Source organism: Manis pentadactyla, chromosome 10 (assembly GCF_030020395.1).
Source record: "Manis pentadactyla isolate mManPen7 chromosome 10, mManPen7.hap1, whole genome shotgun sequence".
Lineage (NCBI taxonomy): Eukaryota > Metazoa > Chordata > Mammalia > Pholidota > Manidae > Manis > Manis pentadactyla.
The window spans coordinates 97403770-97423689 of NC_080028.1; the positions used below are offsets into that span (position 1 = coordinate 97403770).

A 19920-nucleotide genomic window follows, 5' to 3' on the forward strand; every position below is an offset into this window, starting at 1 on the left:
GCTCCATCCTCCTCACTGGCAATGCAGCTCTGAGGCTCCTCCCTGTGGTGTGCAGCCTGCTGGTTGGAAGCAGAATCAGAGTTTACTCCCTGGTAGGCAGAGGGAGATCCTCCCATCTTTCTCAGTCCTGTTTCAGGCCAGATGGGGAACTGCTTGTGAAATCCAGCCTTGGGGGGGCTCCTTCCTCCCAACAGGCACAGGTCCCACTTGCCTGAAGCCCCTGCAGCTCTGCCCACAGCAACTCCAGCAGCACAGCTCCAAATATTTTCCCTGCACGTGCAATCAACTGATGGCCCTCACAGCCCACCTGAAATCACATCACTACAAGCCAGACAGAAAGGTGTCCCACTCCCTGCACATGGGGTGTCCCACCCCCTGGACATCCCCAACAGATGTGGATCCTGCACAGGATTTGAGCTTCTGGGCACTGGAGAGTGTCTCCTACATAAAGCTACTATTCCATAGGAAACACTAAAAAAAATGAGGAGGCAGAGGAATTTGGTCCAAGAAAAACTACAGGCAACACACCAGAAACAGGGCTGAGTAAAACTGAAATCACCAATCTTCTTGATAAAGACTTCAAAGTAAAAGTCATAAACATGCTCATAGATCTACAGAAAAATATTCAAGAGCTCAGGAAGGACCTCAACAAAAAGATAGATGACCTCTAAAAGAGTCAGAAGAATACAGTATCTGAAATGAAAAATACAATGGAGGGATCTAAGAGCAAATTTTCATAGACTGAAGAAGTTGTAAATGACCTGGAAATTAGGGAGCAAGAAAACAGTGAAGCCGAAAATAGGATCTTTATGATGAAGGAAGAATAAGAGAGCTGTGTGACCAATCCACATGGAACAATATGCTCATAATAGGGGTAGCAGCAGCAGAAGAAAGAGACAAAGCTATAGAAAGTTTCCTTGTTGAAATAATTGTTGAAAACGTTCCCAAACTGGGGGAGGAAATAGACACTTAGGTCACAGAGTACAGAGATCCCCTAACAAAAGGAGCCCTAGGAAGACAACATCAAGACATATATAATAATTAAAATGATAAAGATCAAGGACAAGGAGAGAGTACTGAAAGTTGCCAGAGAGAGATAAAAGATTCCTTATAAAGGAAACCCCACCAGGCTATCAGCAGACTTCTCAGCAGAAACTTTACAGACCAAAATGTAGTGGCATGATATGTTTAATGTAATGAAATGGAAGGATCTCCAACCACAAATCCTCTACCTAGCAATATTATCATTTAAATTTGAAGCAGGGATCAAATAGTTTCCAGATAAACAAAAGTTGAAGGAATTCACCACCAGTAAGCCAGTCCTACAGGATATGTTAAAGGGACTGCTCTAGATGGAAATGTTCCTAAGGCTAAATAGCTGTCACCAGAGAAAATAAACCTACAGTAAAGGTGGTAGACCAATTAATTAACAAGCAAGTATGAAATTAAATTAACTACTCACAAAATCAGTCAAGGGATACACAAATAATGCAGAATATGGTACCTAATATATAAAGTGGGGAAGAGGAAGAAGAAAAATGGGGGGAAAGTATCTTTAGATTGGGTTTGAAGTAGACTAATCAGAAATTTAAGATAGACTGTTAGATAGTAAGGAAGCTATCCTTGAACCTTTCATAACCACAAATCAAAACCTGTATGGCAACAAGTATATATCTGTTGATAATGACCCTAAATGTAAATAGAGTGAATGCACCAATCAAAAGACACAGAGTGGCAGAATAGATAAGGAAACAAGACCCATCTATATGCTGCCTACAAGAGACTCATATCAGACAAAAGACATACACAGAATAACAGTGAACGGATGGAAAAAGATAGATCATGCAAATAATAGGGAGAGAAAAGCAGGAGTAGCAGTACTTATATAAGACAAAATAGATTTCAAAACAAAGAAAGTAACAAGAGACAAAGAAGGACATTACATAATAATAAAATAGTCAGTCCAACAAAAGGATTAACCATTATGAATATCTATGCACCCAATATAGAAGTACCTACATATGTAAAACAAATACTAACAGAATTAAGGGAGGAAATAGACTGCAATGCATTCATTTTAGGAAACTTTAACACACCACTCACACCAATAGACAGATCAGCCAGACAGGAAATAAGTAAGGAAATAAAGGCACTGAACAATCCATTATATCAGAGGGACCTAGCAGCCACATACAGAACATTCTACCCAAAAGCAGCAGGATACACATTCTTCTCAAGTGTACATAGAATGTTATCCAGACTAGATAAAATACTAGGCCACAAAAAAGAGCCTGAGTAAATTCAAAAAGATTGAAATTGTATCAACTAGCTTCTCAGACCACAATGCTATGAAACTAGAAATAAATTACACAAAGAAAACAAAAAAGCCTACAAACACATGGAGGCTAAACAACATTCTTCTAAATAATCAATGGCTCAATGACCAAATTAAAATGGAGATCAAGCAATATACAGAGACAAATGAAAACAACAACTCAACAACCTGAAACCTGAGGGATACAGTGAAAGCAATTCTAAGAGGAAAATATGTAGCAATACAGGCTTACCTCAAGAAACAAGAATAATCCCAAATAAACAGTCTAAACTCACAATTAAAGAAACTAGAAAGAGAAGAACAAATGAAACCCAAAGTCAGTAGAAGGAGGGACATAATAAAGATCAGAGCAGATATAAGTAAAATAGAGAAGAATAAGTAATAGAAAGAATCAATGAAACCAGGAGCTGGTTCCTTGAGAAAATAAACAAAAAAGATAAACCCCTAGCCAGACTTATTAAAAAAAGAAGAGAGTGAACACACATAAACAGAATCAGAAACAAAAAAGGAATAATCACAATGGTCACCACAGAAATACAAAGAATTATTAGAGAATTCTATGAAAAATTATATGCCAATAAACTGGACAACTTAGAAGAAATGGACAACTTCCTAGAAAAACACAACCTTCCAAGACTGATCCAGGAAGAAACAGAAAATCTGAACAGACCAAATACCAGCAATGAAATTGAATTGGTAATCAAAAAACTACCTAAGAACAAAACGCCTGATCCAGATGGCTTCATGGCTGAATTTTATCAAACATTTAAAGAGAAGCTAATACCCATCCTTAAAGTTTTCCAAAAAGTAGAAGATAAGGAAATACTTCCAAACTCATTTTATGAGGCCAGCATCACTTTAATACCAAAACAAGACAAACACACCACAAAACAAGAAAATTACAGACCAATATCCCTGATGGACACAGATGCAAAAATCCTCAACAAAGTATTAGCAAACTGAATTCAAAAATATATCAAAAAGATCATCCATCATGACCAAGTGAGAATGGTACAATATTCATAAATCAATCAATATCATATATCACATCAACAAAAAGGACAAAATCACATGATCATCTCAATAGATGCTGAAGAGCATTTGATAAAATTCAACATCCATACATGATAAAAACTCTTAGCAAAATGGGTATAGAGGGTACATACCTCAACATAATAAAGACCATATATTACAAACCCACAGTCAACATCATACTTAATAGTGAAAAGCTGAAAGCTTTTCCTCTAAGATTGGGAACAAGACAAGGATGCCCACTCTCACCACTTCTATTCAACATAGTTCTGGAGGTCCTAGCCATGGCAATCAGACAACACAAAGAGATAAAAGGCATTGAAATTGGTAAGGAAGAAGTTAAACTGTTACTATTTGCAGATGACATGATATTATACATAGAAAAGCCTAAAGACTCCACTAAAAAACTGCTAGAACTAATAACTGAATTCAGCAAAGTTGCAGGATACAAAATTAACACACAGAAATCTGTTGCATTTCTATATAGATGCATGAATTAGCAGAAAGAGAAATCAGGAAAACAATGCCATTTACAATTGCATCAAAAAAAGAAAATACCTAGGAATAAACCTAATCAAGAAAGTGAAAGACCTTTTCTCTGAAAACTACAAGATACTCATGAGAGAAATTAAAGAAGACATCAAAAAATGGAAATCTACCCCATGCTCATGGATAGGAAGAATTAATATTTTCAAAATGGCTATCCGGCCTAAAGCAATCTCCAGATTCAATGCAATCCCTATTAAAACACCAACAGCATTCTACAATGAACTAGAACAAATAGTTCTAAAATTCATATGGAACCACAAAAGACCCCGAATAACCAAAGCAGTTCTGAGAAAGAAGAACAAAGCTAGAGGTATTATGCTCCCTGACCTCAAGCTCTACTACAAAGCTACAGTAATCAAAACAATTTCGTACTGGCACAAGAACAAACCCATAGATCAATGGAACAGAATAGAGAACCCAGATATAAATCCATATATATGGTCAATTAATATACAATAAAGGAGCCATGAATATACAGTGGGGAAAAGACAGCCTCTCCAACAACTGGTGTTGGCAAAACTGGACAGCTACATGTAAGAGAATGAAACTGGATTATTGCCTAACTTCATACACAAAAGTAAACTTGAAATGGATCAAAGACTTGATTGTAAGTCATGAAGCCATAAAACTCTTAGAAGAAAACATAGGCAAAAATCTCTCAAAACACAAATATGAGCAACTTTTTCCTGAACACAGCATCAAAAATGAACAAGTGGGACTACATCAAGCTAAAAAGCTTCTGTACAGAAAAGGACACCATCAGCAGAACAAAAAGGCATCATACAGTATGGGAGAATATATTGGTAAATGATTTATCTGATAAGGGGTTAACATCCAAAATATACTCATATGCTTCAACACCCAAAATACAAATAACCCGATTAAATTTACTAAAAATAAACAAGATCCCTGATTCAAAAACATACACCCCCGTGTTTATCGCTGCACAATTTACAGATCCAAGATATGGAAACAACCTAAGTGTCCATCAATAGATAAATGGATAAAGAAGAGGTGGTATATATATATACACAATAGAATATTATTCAGCCATAAAAAGAAAAAGAAATCCTGCCATTTGCAACAACATGAATGGATCTAGAGGGTATTATGCTCAGTGAAATAAGCCAGGCAGAGAAAGAGAAATACCAAATGATTTCACTCACTTGTGGGGTATAAAAACAAAGCCAAACAGAAGGAACAAAATAACAGTAAACTCACAGACACTGAGAAGGAACTAGTGGTTACCAAAGTGGAGGGGTAGGGGAGGGTGGGTGGGACACAGAAGGGGATTAAGGGGCACTATACTTCACAATCACATTATATGTAGATCACAGGGATGGTAACACAGTACAGAGAACACGATTGATGATTCTACAACATCTTACTATGTTGATAGACAGTGACTACAATGGAGTGAGTGAGGATTTGACAATATGCGTGCATGTTGAACCACTGTGTTGTGTATTTGAAACCATCATAAAATTGTATATCAATGATACTTCAATAAAAAAACTATGAAATGCTGGTGAAAGGATTCCAAGGAACAGTAAATAAATGGAGAGATACACAGTGTTCATGGAATGAAAGACTTGACCTGAGAAACATAAAGGTTTTCCCCAAATTGATCTATAGGTTTAAATTAATTCTTACCAAAATCTTAGCAACTATTTTATAAACATACATACACTTATTCTAAATTTGTATGGAAAAGGAAAGGACCTAGAATAGATAAAATTATTATGAAAAAAAGTGGGAGGAATCACTACATGATTTTAAGACTTACTATACAATGACAGTAATCAAGGTTGGGGGTACTGGAGGAGGAATAATTACACAGATTAATGAACAGAACAGAGAATGAGAAATAGACCCACACAAACAGGCCCAACTCATTTTTGACAATGGTGCAAAAACAATAGAGGAAAAATAACCTTTTCACAAACTGTGCTGTAGCATCCATAGGGAAAAAATGAACCTTGACCTAAATTTCATCCTTTATACAAAAATTAACACAAAATGGATCATAGACTTAAATGTAAAACACAAAACTGTATAATATTTAGACAAAGGAATTGGAGAAAATCTTTGGGACCTAGGGCTAGGTGAAGAGGTTTCAGACTTGACACCAAATTCAGAGCCCATAAAAGGAAAAATCAATAGATGAGCCTTATCAAAATAAACAAGTTTGTTCTGCTGAGGACCCTGATAAGAGGAAAAGACAAGCTGAACACCGTGACTATAAAAGAATAGTAGGAGGGAGCCTGTTAGGGGTGGAACAGCTCTGTCACTTGATTGTGGTGGAAGTTACACTAATCTACATAAATGATTGTGTCATAGAGCAACACACACCGACACAGACACACACCCACACAAACGCAGATGAGTGCACATAACGCTGCTGAAATCTGATTAGCTCTGTGGATAGTACCCATGTCAAACTTCCTGCTTTGATATTGTACTACAGTTATGCAGATGATACCATTGGGGGACACTGGATGAAGGGTACATGCCCTGTACATTTTTGGTGCAACTTCCTGGAATCAATAATTCTTTCAAAATAAACATTGAATAAATAAATAAATACAATTGTAAATTTAAAAATGGGTGCCTACCCGCCGGTTTGTGAAGAAAGAATAACATTCCTTCACTAGTACGGCTTTGATCATGTCTGGATCCGTGATAGCCAACACAGGCTGTCGACCATCATAAAACCTGTGAGGGGAAAAGAGCTGATGACATTTAACAAGCTGGTGTCTGCAGCTGGAACCACACCTGGAAGTCCGGAATTTCATCCTGATATTACATAGTTCATACTCTAGGATCAGGGTTAGAAAGAACATTAGAACATTTGTTAAGTCTACGTGGTGTGTACCTGGGTATTTCCTATACCATTCTTCATCATTTTTGTATGTTTAAAACATTTCATTTTCAGAAGGGAAGTTAGGTTAGTAGATGATTGAAGGCAAGTAAAGTAAAACAAAAAATACTGAGGGAGAGACCACCCACTCAACCATTAAAAATTAGAATTGGAAGATAAATAAAAATATTAACACCACATATAACATAATATTAGATGTGAATTGTAGAGATATTGATCATAAATATGAAAAAATGTGTCTGCACATGAAAAAACTTGGAACACTCCAAAAGTGAGAGCAGGATTATGAATAATTTTTGCCCTATTTCCTACAATTAGCTTACTTGTAGAAATACAATTTTAACTATTATAAAGAGGTAATTCACAGCAGCAAGGTTAGAAAAATTTGAAACAAAGGACAAAGAAGATAACAATACACAGAAGAGCATGGATAATACACTTGTTCAATATTTTCTTCTCATCACTTATGTTTCTTCTCAAACCTGGGTCCCAGAGGGCCCTGAGCTCCATGTAGGAGGTGCCCCTTAGCGGCAGGGCAGGCTCACTGTGACCCACACACCACACAAAGGGACTCCTTGTATGTGACACATCCCAGTTCGGCCTGACCTCCTCACTGTCAAAATGTGCATTACTGGGGATGGGCCCCTGGCACCAGGTTCAGTACGAACTTAATCACACTGTCCTCTGGTCCTTCTTCAAAAAGACATTTAAATCCAAACAAAGGATTTTTGGCTTTTAATGAAAGGTGAATTATCTGGGAAAAAGGTCACAGATTGCATTCATGAGCACATATTAGAAGGTCTGAAATAATGCATTCTATATAATCAAAGGGGACGTAAGGAAGGAAAATGTAGAGGAAGGGAGAGCGAGGCATGGGCAGGGAGGGACGCTGCAGTCCCTGAGCCACCAACGTCTGGAGAGAAGCGATGCCCTGCCACCCTCCAGGCCTGATGCAGACCATAGACCTGGATGCCTGTGACAGATGGGAGCCCTCGTAGGACCAGCCCCCAAAAGCTTTCTGGCAAATGACCTCATCTCAAGAGGCTCTTGCACTGAGACTGGCCTCCACACCAATGGGGGCCTCAGCATAGCAAGTCTATGTGGTGGAGGTTTCCAGAATACTCACCCCCACATCTTTCCATAGGTTTTAAAACATTTCTTGTCAAAATCCCAAAAGCCCTGCAAGAAAAAACAAAATTACATTGTTAATCTAAATGGACTGAACCATACCTTGAATCGGCTCATAAATGACTCAAACGGCATGAAATCAGGTGGCCTACCTTTCACTAGCAGAGGGAAGCCCTCACCAGAGATGTCTGAGAGCAGAGAGAAAATAGGGGAGAGACTTGAAAAGGAGAATTGAAAGTCACTCCTGAGTTTTCTCCCAGGATGGTGGGTACTGATCACTTACCGTGTCTGTGGATACCAGGTAACTGCTTGTCTTTCTGACCTGTCTGTGCGTGTGTTGTCTCTAACATCTCCAAATTCTCTGAGTTATCACCTCCATGGACACCTGAGGACACCGAGCTGGGGGAGGCAGAGTGGCCTGAGCACTCCTTGAACTCCTAGTCGGCAGCCTTTCCTTTGTCTCACGAGCTTCTCTAGAATTCTAGTGGAATTAGGAAGTTAAAGACACCAGGGACCGCCTGTCATCTAGAGGATTCCAGTAAGTCTCAGGCATGTTTGAGTGAGGAAGTGAGTGAGTGAATGAATGAATGACCAAGGGACTCACCTTCCAGTTTCCAGCTCAACCCAGAGAAGGTGGGAAGGTACCCCCACTGCAGGCGGGAATAAGGAAAGCACAGCGCTGGCTCAGAGTTTTCACTTTCAGAATTAAAAACCACCTCTTACTGTCACTAAGTTTCAGCTGTAGTATTTGAAGTTTTAACTATACAAAGGTCCCAGAACTGTGGGTGTTCAGGTGCATCTACTAAGGAGTGGATCTGGGAAAAGTGGAAAAGAACTTAATGCTTTTTCACAGGGCAAAATGTTCCACAAGGAAAAAATGCAGCACGTTCTTGGGCACTGCAGGCCTAGCTGGGGGAATTAGGATCTGAGAGACAAGCCTGTGTCTGCAGGAAAGGAAATCTGAGGCAGAGGGCAGCCTGCTTGCAAGGCACTGCCTCCTGGCCTCCTGGACATGAGCTGGTCCCTTCTGTCCAGGGTCCGGGCCCGGGGTGAGGGGTCAGAGCAGGATTAGTCACAAAGATTCCACCAAGATTCACAGTTCATGCATCACCATTCTGCTCAGTGAAACTTGAACAATTTCATCAAATCATACACTTTCTAGTGACTTTATCTAATGATTCTGTCTTTGTAACAGCTCATTCAGAGACCAAATATCTGAGTTTGGACCACCACCATCCTGTCTCAGTTACCCCCACTGCCCACTCAGCCCACCCACACACGCTGCCTCCTTTGAAGGCCCAGAAGGAGGCGGAAAGCTCCTGTCCATGTCTCAAATCCCAAAGATGCCCTGGGAAGCGAAGAGTGGAGCACTGCCATGGACACAAGCGCGGGCTCAGCAGTTGTGCGGGAACTCCGGCATGCACAGATGACCCCAGGATGGATCCTCGGGCTGACCAACAAACAGCAGCTGCACAGCTATCCAGGAGGGGAGGAGAAACACTGCCTAGAGCTCATGCTATGCGCTGCACAGTCTGACTCCAGCTCACACACTTAGTGAACTGCTACCAGGCACCCTGTTGTGGTTTTCTCCGAATGCTCTGTACAAACGTGCCGTCCAGGGAATCTGCACAGAGCAGAAACAAAAACGTCACGATGCTCACAAGGTGGAACATCAAGGCCTGTGCTGGGCAGCACCTGGCAATGCTGGGTGTCTATACACTGCGTTTCAGGAAAGTGTGACCTCAGAACTTCCTCCTGGGGACGGGCAGTTTTACTGTTCAGCTAAACTGGGATTTGCGACCACAAGAAGCAAAGTGGGAACTCAAACACTCACTTTGCGGTAAGACAGGACAGTTCCAAAAAAAGGCAGAGGTGTCGGCCCAGGAATTCCCAGCTTCTTAAAAAATCCATGCGAGTAGGTCCCATATCTATGAAGTGAATGAGAAGGCAGGTCACAGGGACTGTGGAGCAGCTGCCGGGGCTGCCGGGCACTGACTCGGAACGGGAGCCGGGAAGCTTGGGCCAAAGTGTGTGGGCCGGAAACACCAGCAGCCAGTCCAAGGGCAATGATGACGTTTGCTCATCATCCGCTTTCCTGGCTCCTTGGGGACCCCCACCGATTTAGTGGTGATTAGCCTACGGCAGCTGAAGACTTCATGTCAGAGTGTTCTTAAAATTCTGTAGACTGTAAACAGTGAGCTGGGTAATTCTTTCCTTTCTTGCCAGCTTCCCTCTTTTGAGGAGAGTAATGCTGTTGTTGGTACAAATGAAGAGCTCACAGTAAAGCCCGTCATCTTTCCTGTTTCCCTTGGGTAGGCATGAGGAGGGCATTGCCTACAGCTACTGGCCCTTGGCTGCACTGGCATCTTCTAAGGCTCCTGTGTTTGCTGCCTGGTAGTGACTGTATCTAGTGACAGCCCCATTGCCAGACACACCCCGCCCAGTGTGAATTAGATGGTGTCCCTGTCCCTGACTGCAGCAGAAGAGATGCTCACCTCTGCGGGTGAGCTTTTGTGGTCCCAGGACCAAGGAGCATCTCTGGGAGGTCTGCTCGGAGGGAGGGATGTTCTCCTCTCCATCCTGACCTACGTGGATGACTCTCATAACAAGCTGGTCACAGGTTCACTAACTCACCTGCCCCTGCCAGCAGGCACACTTAGATGTGTTCTCATGGATGTGATATTTCAGTGGGCTGCCCCTATGGATGGTGGAGAGACCTCGGGGATCCCTCTATGGACGGTGGAGAGTCACCTGGGGATCCCCCAATGGATGCTGGTCTGGAGTGATTTGCCTCCTATAGGACTGAGCCCTTCCCCAGAATTGGGGCAGTGTAGGGATGCCTGAGGCAGTGGAGTGGGCCCTCCACAAAACAGGGGACTCCTTAGGGGAACTGAGTGCCCCTGCAGCGGCAAGGACTCTTGGTTGGAAACGGTTGGACCTACTGTCGCTTGGTCTCACAGCACTGGAAAAGGTTACCAAGGAAAGAAGTGCGCTTTGGGGGGAAGTGGCAGAACGGGAATGCGAGTTGTAGGATACTCTGAAAAAGGAAGAAAAGCTATTGAAAACCGAGATCGCGCTGAGAGACGCACTAGTGGAGCAGAAAGAGGCAGGAGGAGAAGGCAGGCTGCGATGTGCCATGGGGGAGGTGAAGGAAGGAGAGGTCCTTCAGCTCCGGAGTCGCGGGAGCAGGAGCCGCGAAGGACGCGGGGGTGGGGCCGTGGCAGAGCTGCTGCAGGCTTGCTGCTGCTTGAGTCCCCGCCTCAGGCACCAGCCCCTCCCCTATTGAAAGCCCTGTAGTTGTAGTTAAGAAAATAAAGACACAGCAACCATGGATTGCTCCGGGAGAGGAGCAGCCCCCTCCCCAGGTTGTGGAGCACTCTACCCCTAAACCCAGGCTGAGCTGGTGGATTTGAGTTCCTCGTTTCGGCCTCTCTCCTCGGAGCCTCTGTCCACCTGGCTTCTGCATCTTCGGGATTCAAGACGAGATGGCAGTGGTCTGTCTGGGTCAGAAATGGGGAAACTAGCTTCCCTGATGACGCACCCCTCTCTCCAGCAGAGATCACAAAATGCTTGGAAGACCCCAGGGAACAACGCTCCTCTGGATTGGCTGACAGCGGTGCTCTGGCCTAATCAGAGTGATTTGCCATTTTCCCCACTAGATGGCAGACGTATGTGCAGCTCCAACAGGTGTTAATGGGAGTTGAACATGACAAATACTTACACTATAGAACACTAGGGTCCAGACGAGGACTTGTTCACTGTGGGAATAAGAAATCTGGTGCTCCACACAGCTCCCCCATCCCTCTTTGGGTCCCTTGTGACTATTCTTGATTTCCAGCTCTTTGTGAAAGTGAAATTGAGACAGAGCTCAGACATGACTTGGAAGGGCCTTCCCTCCCCACATGTCAACTCCTTTCCAACCTGCTCCACGATGCCAGCAATCCCACCTTTGAGAGGAATTCCTCTGCTAGATGGTTTTCATTCATCCTGCTGTACTGTAACTAAGGGGAAAACCTACTTAAAATCCAAATTCTCTTTTGGGCTCATGCCTTTACAGGCTGCTAGCAGATGTCATGCCAGGGAAGCAGAAAGCCTATACTGATGCTAACCCTCGTAGAGCCTGGAAGGGAAAGGAGAAAGAACAGCAAACAAGTTCAAGAGTTCTCCTCTGCTCTAAGAGCACTCATGGGACACGTTATGCAGTTGGGGAACCAAATCTTAGGAGGGGCTCCTGGGCGATGGGGAGGGGCACCAAAAGGAGGGATGAGCCAGTCTGAAGAGAAAGCAGAGTGGTCCCCAGCCCCCGTGAAGTCTGGGTGCACCAGGTGTCCTGTGTGAGTGATGGTGGGAGGGAGGGGAGCAGGGGCCACCTCAGTGACACAGGGGCCACCCCCTCTACACGTCTCCTCTACACGTCTACATGGGCCTACACAGAACCCGGAAGGCCAACATCGTGAGACAAAACTCAACCACATCCTCCTGCTCCTGGGGTCCCCAGAGCCTGGGAGGGGGGTGAGGAGCCTGCTACTCGGTGGCCAGTTGTTTATACCTGTCTCTGCTGCAATCTGGTGCATTAGTCTAGGCCCACCCTGGTAGTGCATGAGATCATCCCCAGGAGCATTAATGTCCCCAAGCCCTCCTAGCCTCAGAAATTGGGAGATGGGCATGGTATCTTCCCTTTCACTAAATTTTTTCAGATCTTCAAAACACATAAGGGAAAGGAGGGCCTGAATGGCACTCAAGTCCAAGGTTACAGAGGAGGTGAGCTGGACAGTTACTCACAGGTAGAAGAGCACCATGCTGGTAGCCAGGAGGACCCAGGTTTCCGTGGAAAAGCTTGGGATCAGGTCCATGGCCGCTGTCCTTCCGAGAGTCTCTCGTCTGAGTTTCCTTCCACAGGATGAGCTACTCTTTGCTGGTCTGTATGTGCAGATCTTTCCTTCCCACCCAGCAGGATTCTGTGAGGCTGGCATATTTATGTGCTGGGAGATGGGGTGGGTCTGAGCTGCAGCCAGTAGAAGGGACTGTGTGCTCCACCTGCAGGTGCCCTCTTGGCCTTGATAGTTGACAGAGCATCATGGACACACCCAGCTGAACTCCTTTGAGTTCATATTTGTGGGAAACCAATACACCAGTTAGTGTTACCAGGTAGTTTACAGGTTACAGAAATTCCAGCAAAGTTCCTTAATTCTCCAGTCTGCCCTTGTTGCCATGGCTGCCCCAAATCCAAAACACTTGAAGTTCTTCAAACAAACTAGGTCTACAGATCTTTACCACACAGATTCCTGTTCCTAGATATATGCCTGTGTCTGCTAAAAGAATCCTACTCCTCCTTCAGAACCCAGCTCAACACAGGGAAGACGAGTAGTGATTCTATATCATCTTATTAAGCTGATGGACAGTGACTGTAATGGAGTTTGTGGGAGGGACTTGGTGATGGGGGGAGTCTAGTAAACACAATGTTCTTCAAAAAAACCCAGCTCAGACAGAGCCCTTTCTGTAATAGTCTTTCACCACCAACCTCCTTGAACAGATAAAGCACATTCTCCCCGGGGCAACCTCTCCCCCCACCAATTCTATTATTGTCTTCTCTGCCCTGCAGCACCATTGCTGGTCTCTGCACCTAGTGATCTTACCAGATTGAGAACTTCTCAAGGGCCCATCTTGGTGTGAGTCACCCTCATATCCCTAGTCTCTAACAGAGCACTCCATGCTCAGTGGGTAAACAGAAGGGTTGGTGGAATTGTGCTGCTGGAGGGGAGTTTGCTGGGTCCCCGTGTGTCCTGTTCCTGTGGCTCTGGGTGACCACACCATCCTCCTGGGTGTTAATATAGAACAAGATGGCCTGGCTATGCATGTGCCACCATCTCTGCACCTTCAGGCTGAGGGTCAGGGTCCCGTTGGTAAGAGGGCCCCTGAAAGAGAGGCAGGACAGGGATGGGACAGTGACAGCTGCATCAGTTGAACGTCTATTCCTGCTCCTTCCCATCCAGCCCTGCAGAAGGTCCTGCAGTGGAGAGCCATTAGGCAGATTCTACACCAAAGACTGGCTGCCTTGTCTGGAAAGATCAATGGGTGTGAGGGAGAAAGAGGAGAAAGCAGCCCAGATGGCCAAGTGGTCCCCAACTGTCTTAGGCACCAATGACGCGGCAGAAGTCACGCCACAGACACACAGGCATGCAGCACACAGACTCCAAACAGGTGACATGAGCTTTTTCTCTGGGGCAAAGGGGTTGGAGCAGATGGCTTCCTGCTTTTTGGTGAAAAGAGTTTTTAACAGGCAGTGAGGGGCAGGTAAGGGTAAGGAGCAATCAGAGCCTTGTGTGAGCCCTGCCACATGCCTGCAGGAAAAGCTCTGAGGGCTGAGCATCAGGGAGTCACCCCTGCTCATCGCTCACTCTGACCAGTGCTCATCTGCCTGGCCTGGGAAACCGATGTTTATGTGGCTACATAGCTCTGGAGTGTGACAATGTAGTCCACAAAGAGGTGATTCAGGAGGGAAATGGCCACAAGCTTGAACACTAACAAAGGACAGACTGGGAATCTGGAAGATGACCCGGAAAAAGTAGGAAAGAAAATCCCAGGAAACCCAATAAATCTTCCCTTTCTGGTGCCCTCTCTGGGCACAACTCAATAGGATGATACTACGGTCCCCATTTTACAGATGTAGAAACTGAGGCTCACTGACTGAAAGTGGCTTCCCATCAGCCATTGGTCACAACAACATGATACATAAGCTAATATTAAAAGAGATTGAAGAGTCAGCTACTCTGAAATGCCATTTTTAGTGTTTGCCCTTCCCTGATAAGGGTCGTTGGGGAAACAGTGAGACCCAAGGCCCAGTCTCCCGCCCAGGTAAAGCTCTGTCCTGTCTCCACAGAGACTCCCCTCCATGGGAGTCCAGGACAGAGGCTCCACCTCCCCCAGCAGGAGCACAGGGAACCCAAGTCACGACCATACTGAGGGGCTTGTCCTCTGGCATCTCCCTCCCTGTGTTCCCAGCCAGAGGAGCACATGGACTTCACCCAGTCAAGGAAAGATTAGTGTCACCTGAGAATGACTGACAACTTAATTCTCTCACCTGACCACAAAGCCTCTCATTCTTCTTGGAGACAAAACCCCTGTGGGAACTAATATGGTTTCATCTTTCTCAAAATGCATAGTGGACTCTGATGATTTCGTAACTAAACTTAATGTGACCATCCACCTGCATGTTTACCTTGGGGCCTCGCCCAGCCAGTTGGAATTTATCCCCACAGCACTAGGCTAGGTCATTGCCGGGAGTCTAGTAGCCAGCACAGTGTTCTAACCAGGGCAAAGGCCTGGCTCTACCAGGGGAAACAACAGAAGGCACAGTCTCTGAGCCCTTCCCTTCCATGAAGGGAGCAGCCAACATGGGACTCGAGCACTTAGAGTCATCTGGAGATGCCCTCACACCCTGTGCCTCTCATCTACTCATCCCTGTACTAATGCCTCATCGTGTGCTTTCAACACTTCCCTAAATGCTAGGAGTACAAATATGACTGTGACCAGACATCACTCAGATTAACAGGTAATTATGGTACAGCCTTAAGCTATTTACACAGGTAGGAGAAACATAGCACCCTCATCCAGAGAGAAGAGCTTATCTGCTTTCTCTGTCTCCTTAGCCATCAGTCAAAGTTGAATCTCCAAGAACATTCAGGGAAGCATTAGTCTCAGCTATCAGGGTAGGTGGACAGGCTGTCAGGGCCTCAGGGAGGCAAGGAGCACCATCAGTCTGAGTCACCGTCCTGTTATATTGTTAGCCAAGGATCACCTCCTCTGATAAGCTTGTCCTGGCTTTTACAGGCCAAGAGAACTGCTTGGGGTAGGGGAGGGAGTGTTGTTCTGGAATGGTTTGGGCGCTTGACTCACATTTCAGTCATAGTCTTGAGTGCATAACAAGGAAAGCTGATTATGTGTCTGTAACTCAGCTCTCAAGCCTCCATTGCTCCCAGAGGGTAAATTTTGATGGTGCCATTTGGAGTAACCAGTTGAGATTTACGTTCTAGTGGCTGGGAGAGTAGCCTACTCTTCTGGGCCTCCTGGCCTCAGGGTAGGGGGAAGTGGCAGTACATTGTCTCTTCACATTGGGAGAGGTAGCCACCTCTACCCACTGCACTGACATGAGGTGCCGGCATGCCTGCTGTATGCCAAGGACTAAGAATAAAAAAGGGAAATCCTGGCCCTCATAGACCCCACACTCTACAGAGGAGACAGTGAAAAATTAACCACCCATATTATGATTGACATCTTTGTGCCTCTTTACCCCCTCCCTGCGCACCCCATCCCCCATGGTACCCACCAGTCACTTCGCAGTGTCTGAGTCTACTGCTGTTGTGTTCATTTTGATAGGTGAGTTGGTCCTGGAGATGTAGTGCAGCATGGAGAACATAGTCAATGGTCATGTAACATCTTCCTATGTTGACAGACAGTAACTGCACTAGAGGGAGTAAGGATTTAATCATGTGTGTAACTGTTGAATCACTGTGTTGTATACTTGAAACCAATATAAGGTTGTACATCAACTCAATTGAAGAAAAAATATGCCCTTAAAAAAAAAATAACCCCACAAGAAATAATGAGTTATATAACTCAGGAGATGTTCTCTGGGCAGCAACTGGCCAGAGTGGAGCTCTGACAGTTGTTTGTTGTGGAGCAAGTGGCTGGCTTCACCTTTGATTGCCAAGGCCCCCATGTCAGAGGCACCCACTCCTGGAGACCGCCCCTGCCAGCCTCAGGACAGACCTAGAGCCAGGCCTCCTCCCCCATGGAGGCTCCTCTGAGGTACAGCTCTCCCTTGATTTGGGTTACCTGCCCACTGGGGCCACTCGTGGTTTCTCTTCCCCACCTTTAAGTTCTTCCTCTTACGTTTCCAGATTCTAATAAAGAGAGGGCCCTGGCCGAGGCCTCCCTCCGCCTGATCTCTGTGTGGCCCCAGCTGTGCTGTGTCATCTCCAGGTCTGGTGAGGAAGAAACCTCTCTTTTGCTGACTTTCTCGACAGTTGCTGCCGAAGGGCATCCACAATCATAGTAAGAACCAAAAGTTCGATCCAGTGGTAACACTGGGTAGAAAGGGGAGATGTAGTGGGAAGCCCCCCAGACCCAGGCAAGCCCCACAGGTGTTTCTGGATGGAAGACTTACTGTCCACAGGTTGAGACCAGCATGAACCAGGGATACCGTGGACCCTTCTTTCTTCCTCAAACTCTCTGAAACAGAGCAGGTGGGCCCCCTTTATGGGGGAGCCTCTCAGACTTCCCGTTAACACATCTAAGAGAATCCCATGCCCCACAGAGGTGTGTTGACAAGCAGGTGGGGGTTACAAAAGACAAGTTGTGATAAGGAGGTAAGGCACACTCAATAAACACAAGGAGGAGCCCTTTATTCTCCCTTAAGGGTGCCAATAAACCCTAACATGCATATTGAGGTGTTCTTGCAGGTTCTCAGACCCCATCAGGCAGACCACCTGCTGGCTACAAGCAGGGGGGCCCCAGACAGGTGGAGCCAGAACACCATTAACTGAGGCACAACATACCCCCCTTTACCTCCCCAGGGACCCATCAGGAGAATGAGCGTGAGCTGGTCATGCACCCTGTTCCCTTCACCCCTAATTTTGCCCATAAAAACCCCTGCCATCTGTACCCGGAGTCTGTAGGAAGCCTGCTGCTTTCCTTCACCACCCCGATGTCAGCGTTCGGGGGCTGTGCGCTGGGCTGGCCAGCCCGTGATGGCCTTTGTTGGGTGACATCCCCCCCTTGGAAAGACATGAAGATGACAGAGTCCCCAGGGACTGAGTTTTGGAAGTGTGACCCGGGGCCTGCCTGGGTCCGTTCCTGCATCGGCCCATGAGGGACGCTGACCGGGCCTGACTGAGAGGAACTCATCCCAACCACAGGCCCCTGCCCGGCTCAGCTCTGTGCCCCTCGAGAACTTTCTGAAGCGTCCCTCCTCCCCCTCTGCTCTCCTCCACTTATCTGTCATTTAGTGTCTGGGGGCCCCAGGCCAGTAGGAACCAGGGGCTCCTGGGGGGAAGAGGGGGCAAAGAAGGCCTGGGAGAAGACAGCCCATTCAGGCCTGAGCTCTGAAGAGGGAGATGTCCCAGTGGGGAGTACAGATGGGGGCACACCGCCCAGAGCGGGACCTCGCCTCAGGCAACACCCCTAACAGCTACTGCTCTGGGTGCTGGCCGGCAGGAACCGGTCCAATCTGCCCAACAGTCCTCTGGGTAGGCACTGCTATGCCCCTATTTCACAGGTGAGCAAAGGGGGCACAGAAAGGATAAGTGCCAGACATGGTCTCGTAACCAGTTCCTAGTGGGGCTGGGATTCAAATGTGGTTGTCGAGCTCTAGGGTCCGAGGTCTTCACTTTCACCCAGGCTCAGAACTAGTGGGGGCACCAGCACTAGGGCGCAGACCTTCTGAAGGGGCTGAGTCCAGCCCTTTGCCCCAACCAGAGACCAGGTGACGCCCCAGCAGCTTGGTGGATGGGGTGGGTGAGGCCGCCATCTTTCCTGACCCAGTCCCGCCGCCCCCTGCAGGGAGGCCCTGCCCGAAGGAGAAGCCACGGGTAGACCTTCAGCAAAGGGAGGAGGCTGAGGGGGGTGTCCCGTGGCTGCTGACTCTCTGCTCCACCCAGAGGATCCCCACCCCAGTGTGCAGCTTACCAAGTGCTTTCACGTCTCCCTCGAGGGTCCTCACAACGACTCTGTGACAGGAGCAGCCAGGGGATTATTTTACTCCCACGTTGCAGATGTGCAAACACACCCTCAGGGTGGGGCGGAGCCTTGCGGGAGCAGTGACACTGGGGAGCTGGGGCGCGGAGCTGCGTCCTGGGCCCTCTCCTCCCCGCAGGCCCTGGCCACCGCCAGCCCACATTCTGTCTTGTGGCTTTACCCAGATGAGACGTTAACATGAATAGATCATGTCATGTGTGCCCTGGGTGTCTAGCTGTTACGGGACCCCAGAGACCAGGTTCTGGAGTTTCAGTGTTACAGAAATGAACACTGAACTCGAAAGAAAGAAAGCAGGCAGAGTTTATTAGAGGTAGCTTCCCACCTCTTTCACCCCAATTTCCTGCCCTTGTCAGGCCCTCATCATCTCTGAGGCCTGCAGCTCTGGGGAAATGAGTGGCAAGCAGATGCCCACCTGAGGGCCCACGGCCACAGAACCACGCGCCTCTGAGTCGGGAGGTGGGAAGGCTGTTTCACGTCTGTACATGAAATAGGTGGGTTCCACTTGCCCTGCTGTGCAGGCTGACCAGTGGTTCCCCCCAGTCCCCATCACCAGCAGCCTCAGCATGCGGCTTATTTGGAAATGGCCTTTGCAGGTGGGATTAGCTAGATGAGGTCACCCTGGAGCAGGTGGGTGTGGCCCTAACTCAGTGACGATTGTCCTCGCAGGAAGAGACACGGAGACACACAGACAGAACAGGCAGCTTTGTGAGGGTGGAGGCAGAGGTTAGGCTGACATGGCGACTAGCCGAGAAGCGCCAAGGAGAGTGGCAGCCCCCGGAAGCTGGAAGAGGCCTGGAGCACATTCTCCCTCCAAGCCTCTAACAGGAACCCCCCTGCCACACTTTGGTCTCGGATGTCTAGAATCTAAACCAGCGAGAGGATCAGTTTTCTGTTGGTTAAGCAACCCAGTTTGTCGTCTCCTTGCCCCCCTACAGAAGCCTGGGAACTATTCTCTGTACACATTGTACTGGACATGCTCTGGCCTTGGGGGCCAGGGAAGAGAGGGGCATGGGGACGCTGCCCTGGGCAGGAGGAAGCCTGCATTTTCTATCACCCTCTGCCTCCTGCCCAGCAGACCAGACTTTCACCTCCTGGGCTGACCAGAGAATTCCTCCCTGGGAAGCTGAGCATCCCAAAGGATCTACAGATCCTGATATCTCTAGCCAGATTGTCTACACAGAGCCCACCACTGACAAATCCCAGGTCCTCTCAAGTATGAGCAGACAGGGAACAGCTGCCA

The 19920-nt window shown here is 46.7% G+C and overlaps 1 protein-coding gene across 1 annotated transcript in view; it reads right to left on the reverse strand.

Annotated features, from left to right (window-relative positions):
* Positions 1-12887, reverse strand: part of LOC118918302 (cytochrome P450 3A12-like) — a 36601-nt gene extending 23714 nt beyond the window's left edge. The window contains exons 1-4 of the mRNA XM_036896965.2: positions 12708-12887; positions 9760-9853; positions 7924-7976; positions 6532-6631 (exon numbers count right to left, since the gene is read on the reverse strand). Of these exons, the coding sequence (XP_036752860.2) occupies positions 6532-6631; positions 7924-7976; positions 9760-9853; positions 12708-12778 (318 nt within the window). The 5' untranslated portion in view covers positions 12779-12887. The remainder of the gene's footprint in view (positions 1-6531; positions 6632-7923; positions 7977-9759; positions 9854-12707) is intronic.
* Between the last annotated feature and the right edge of the window lie 7033 nt (positions 12888-19920).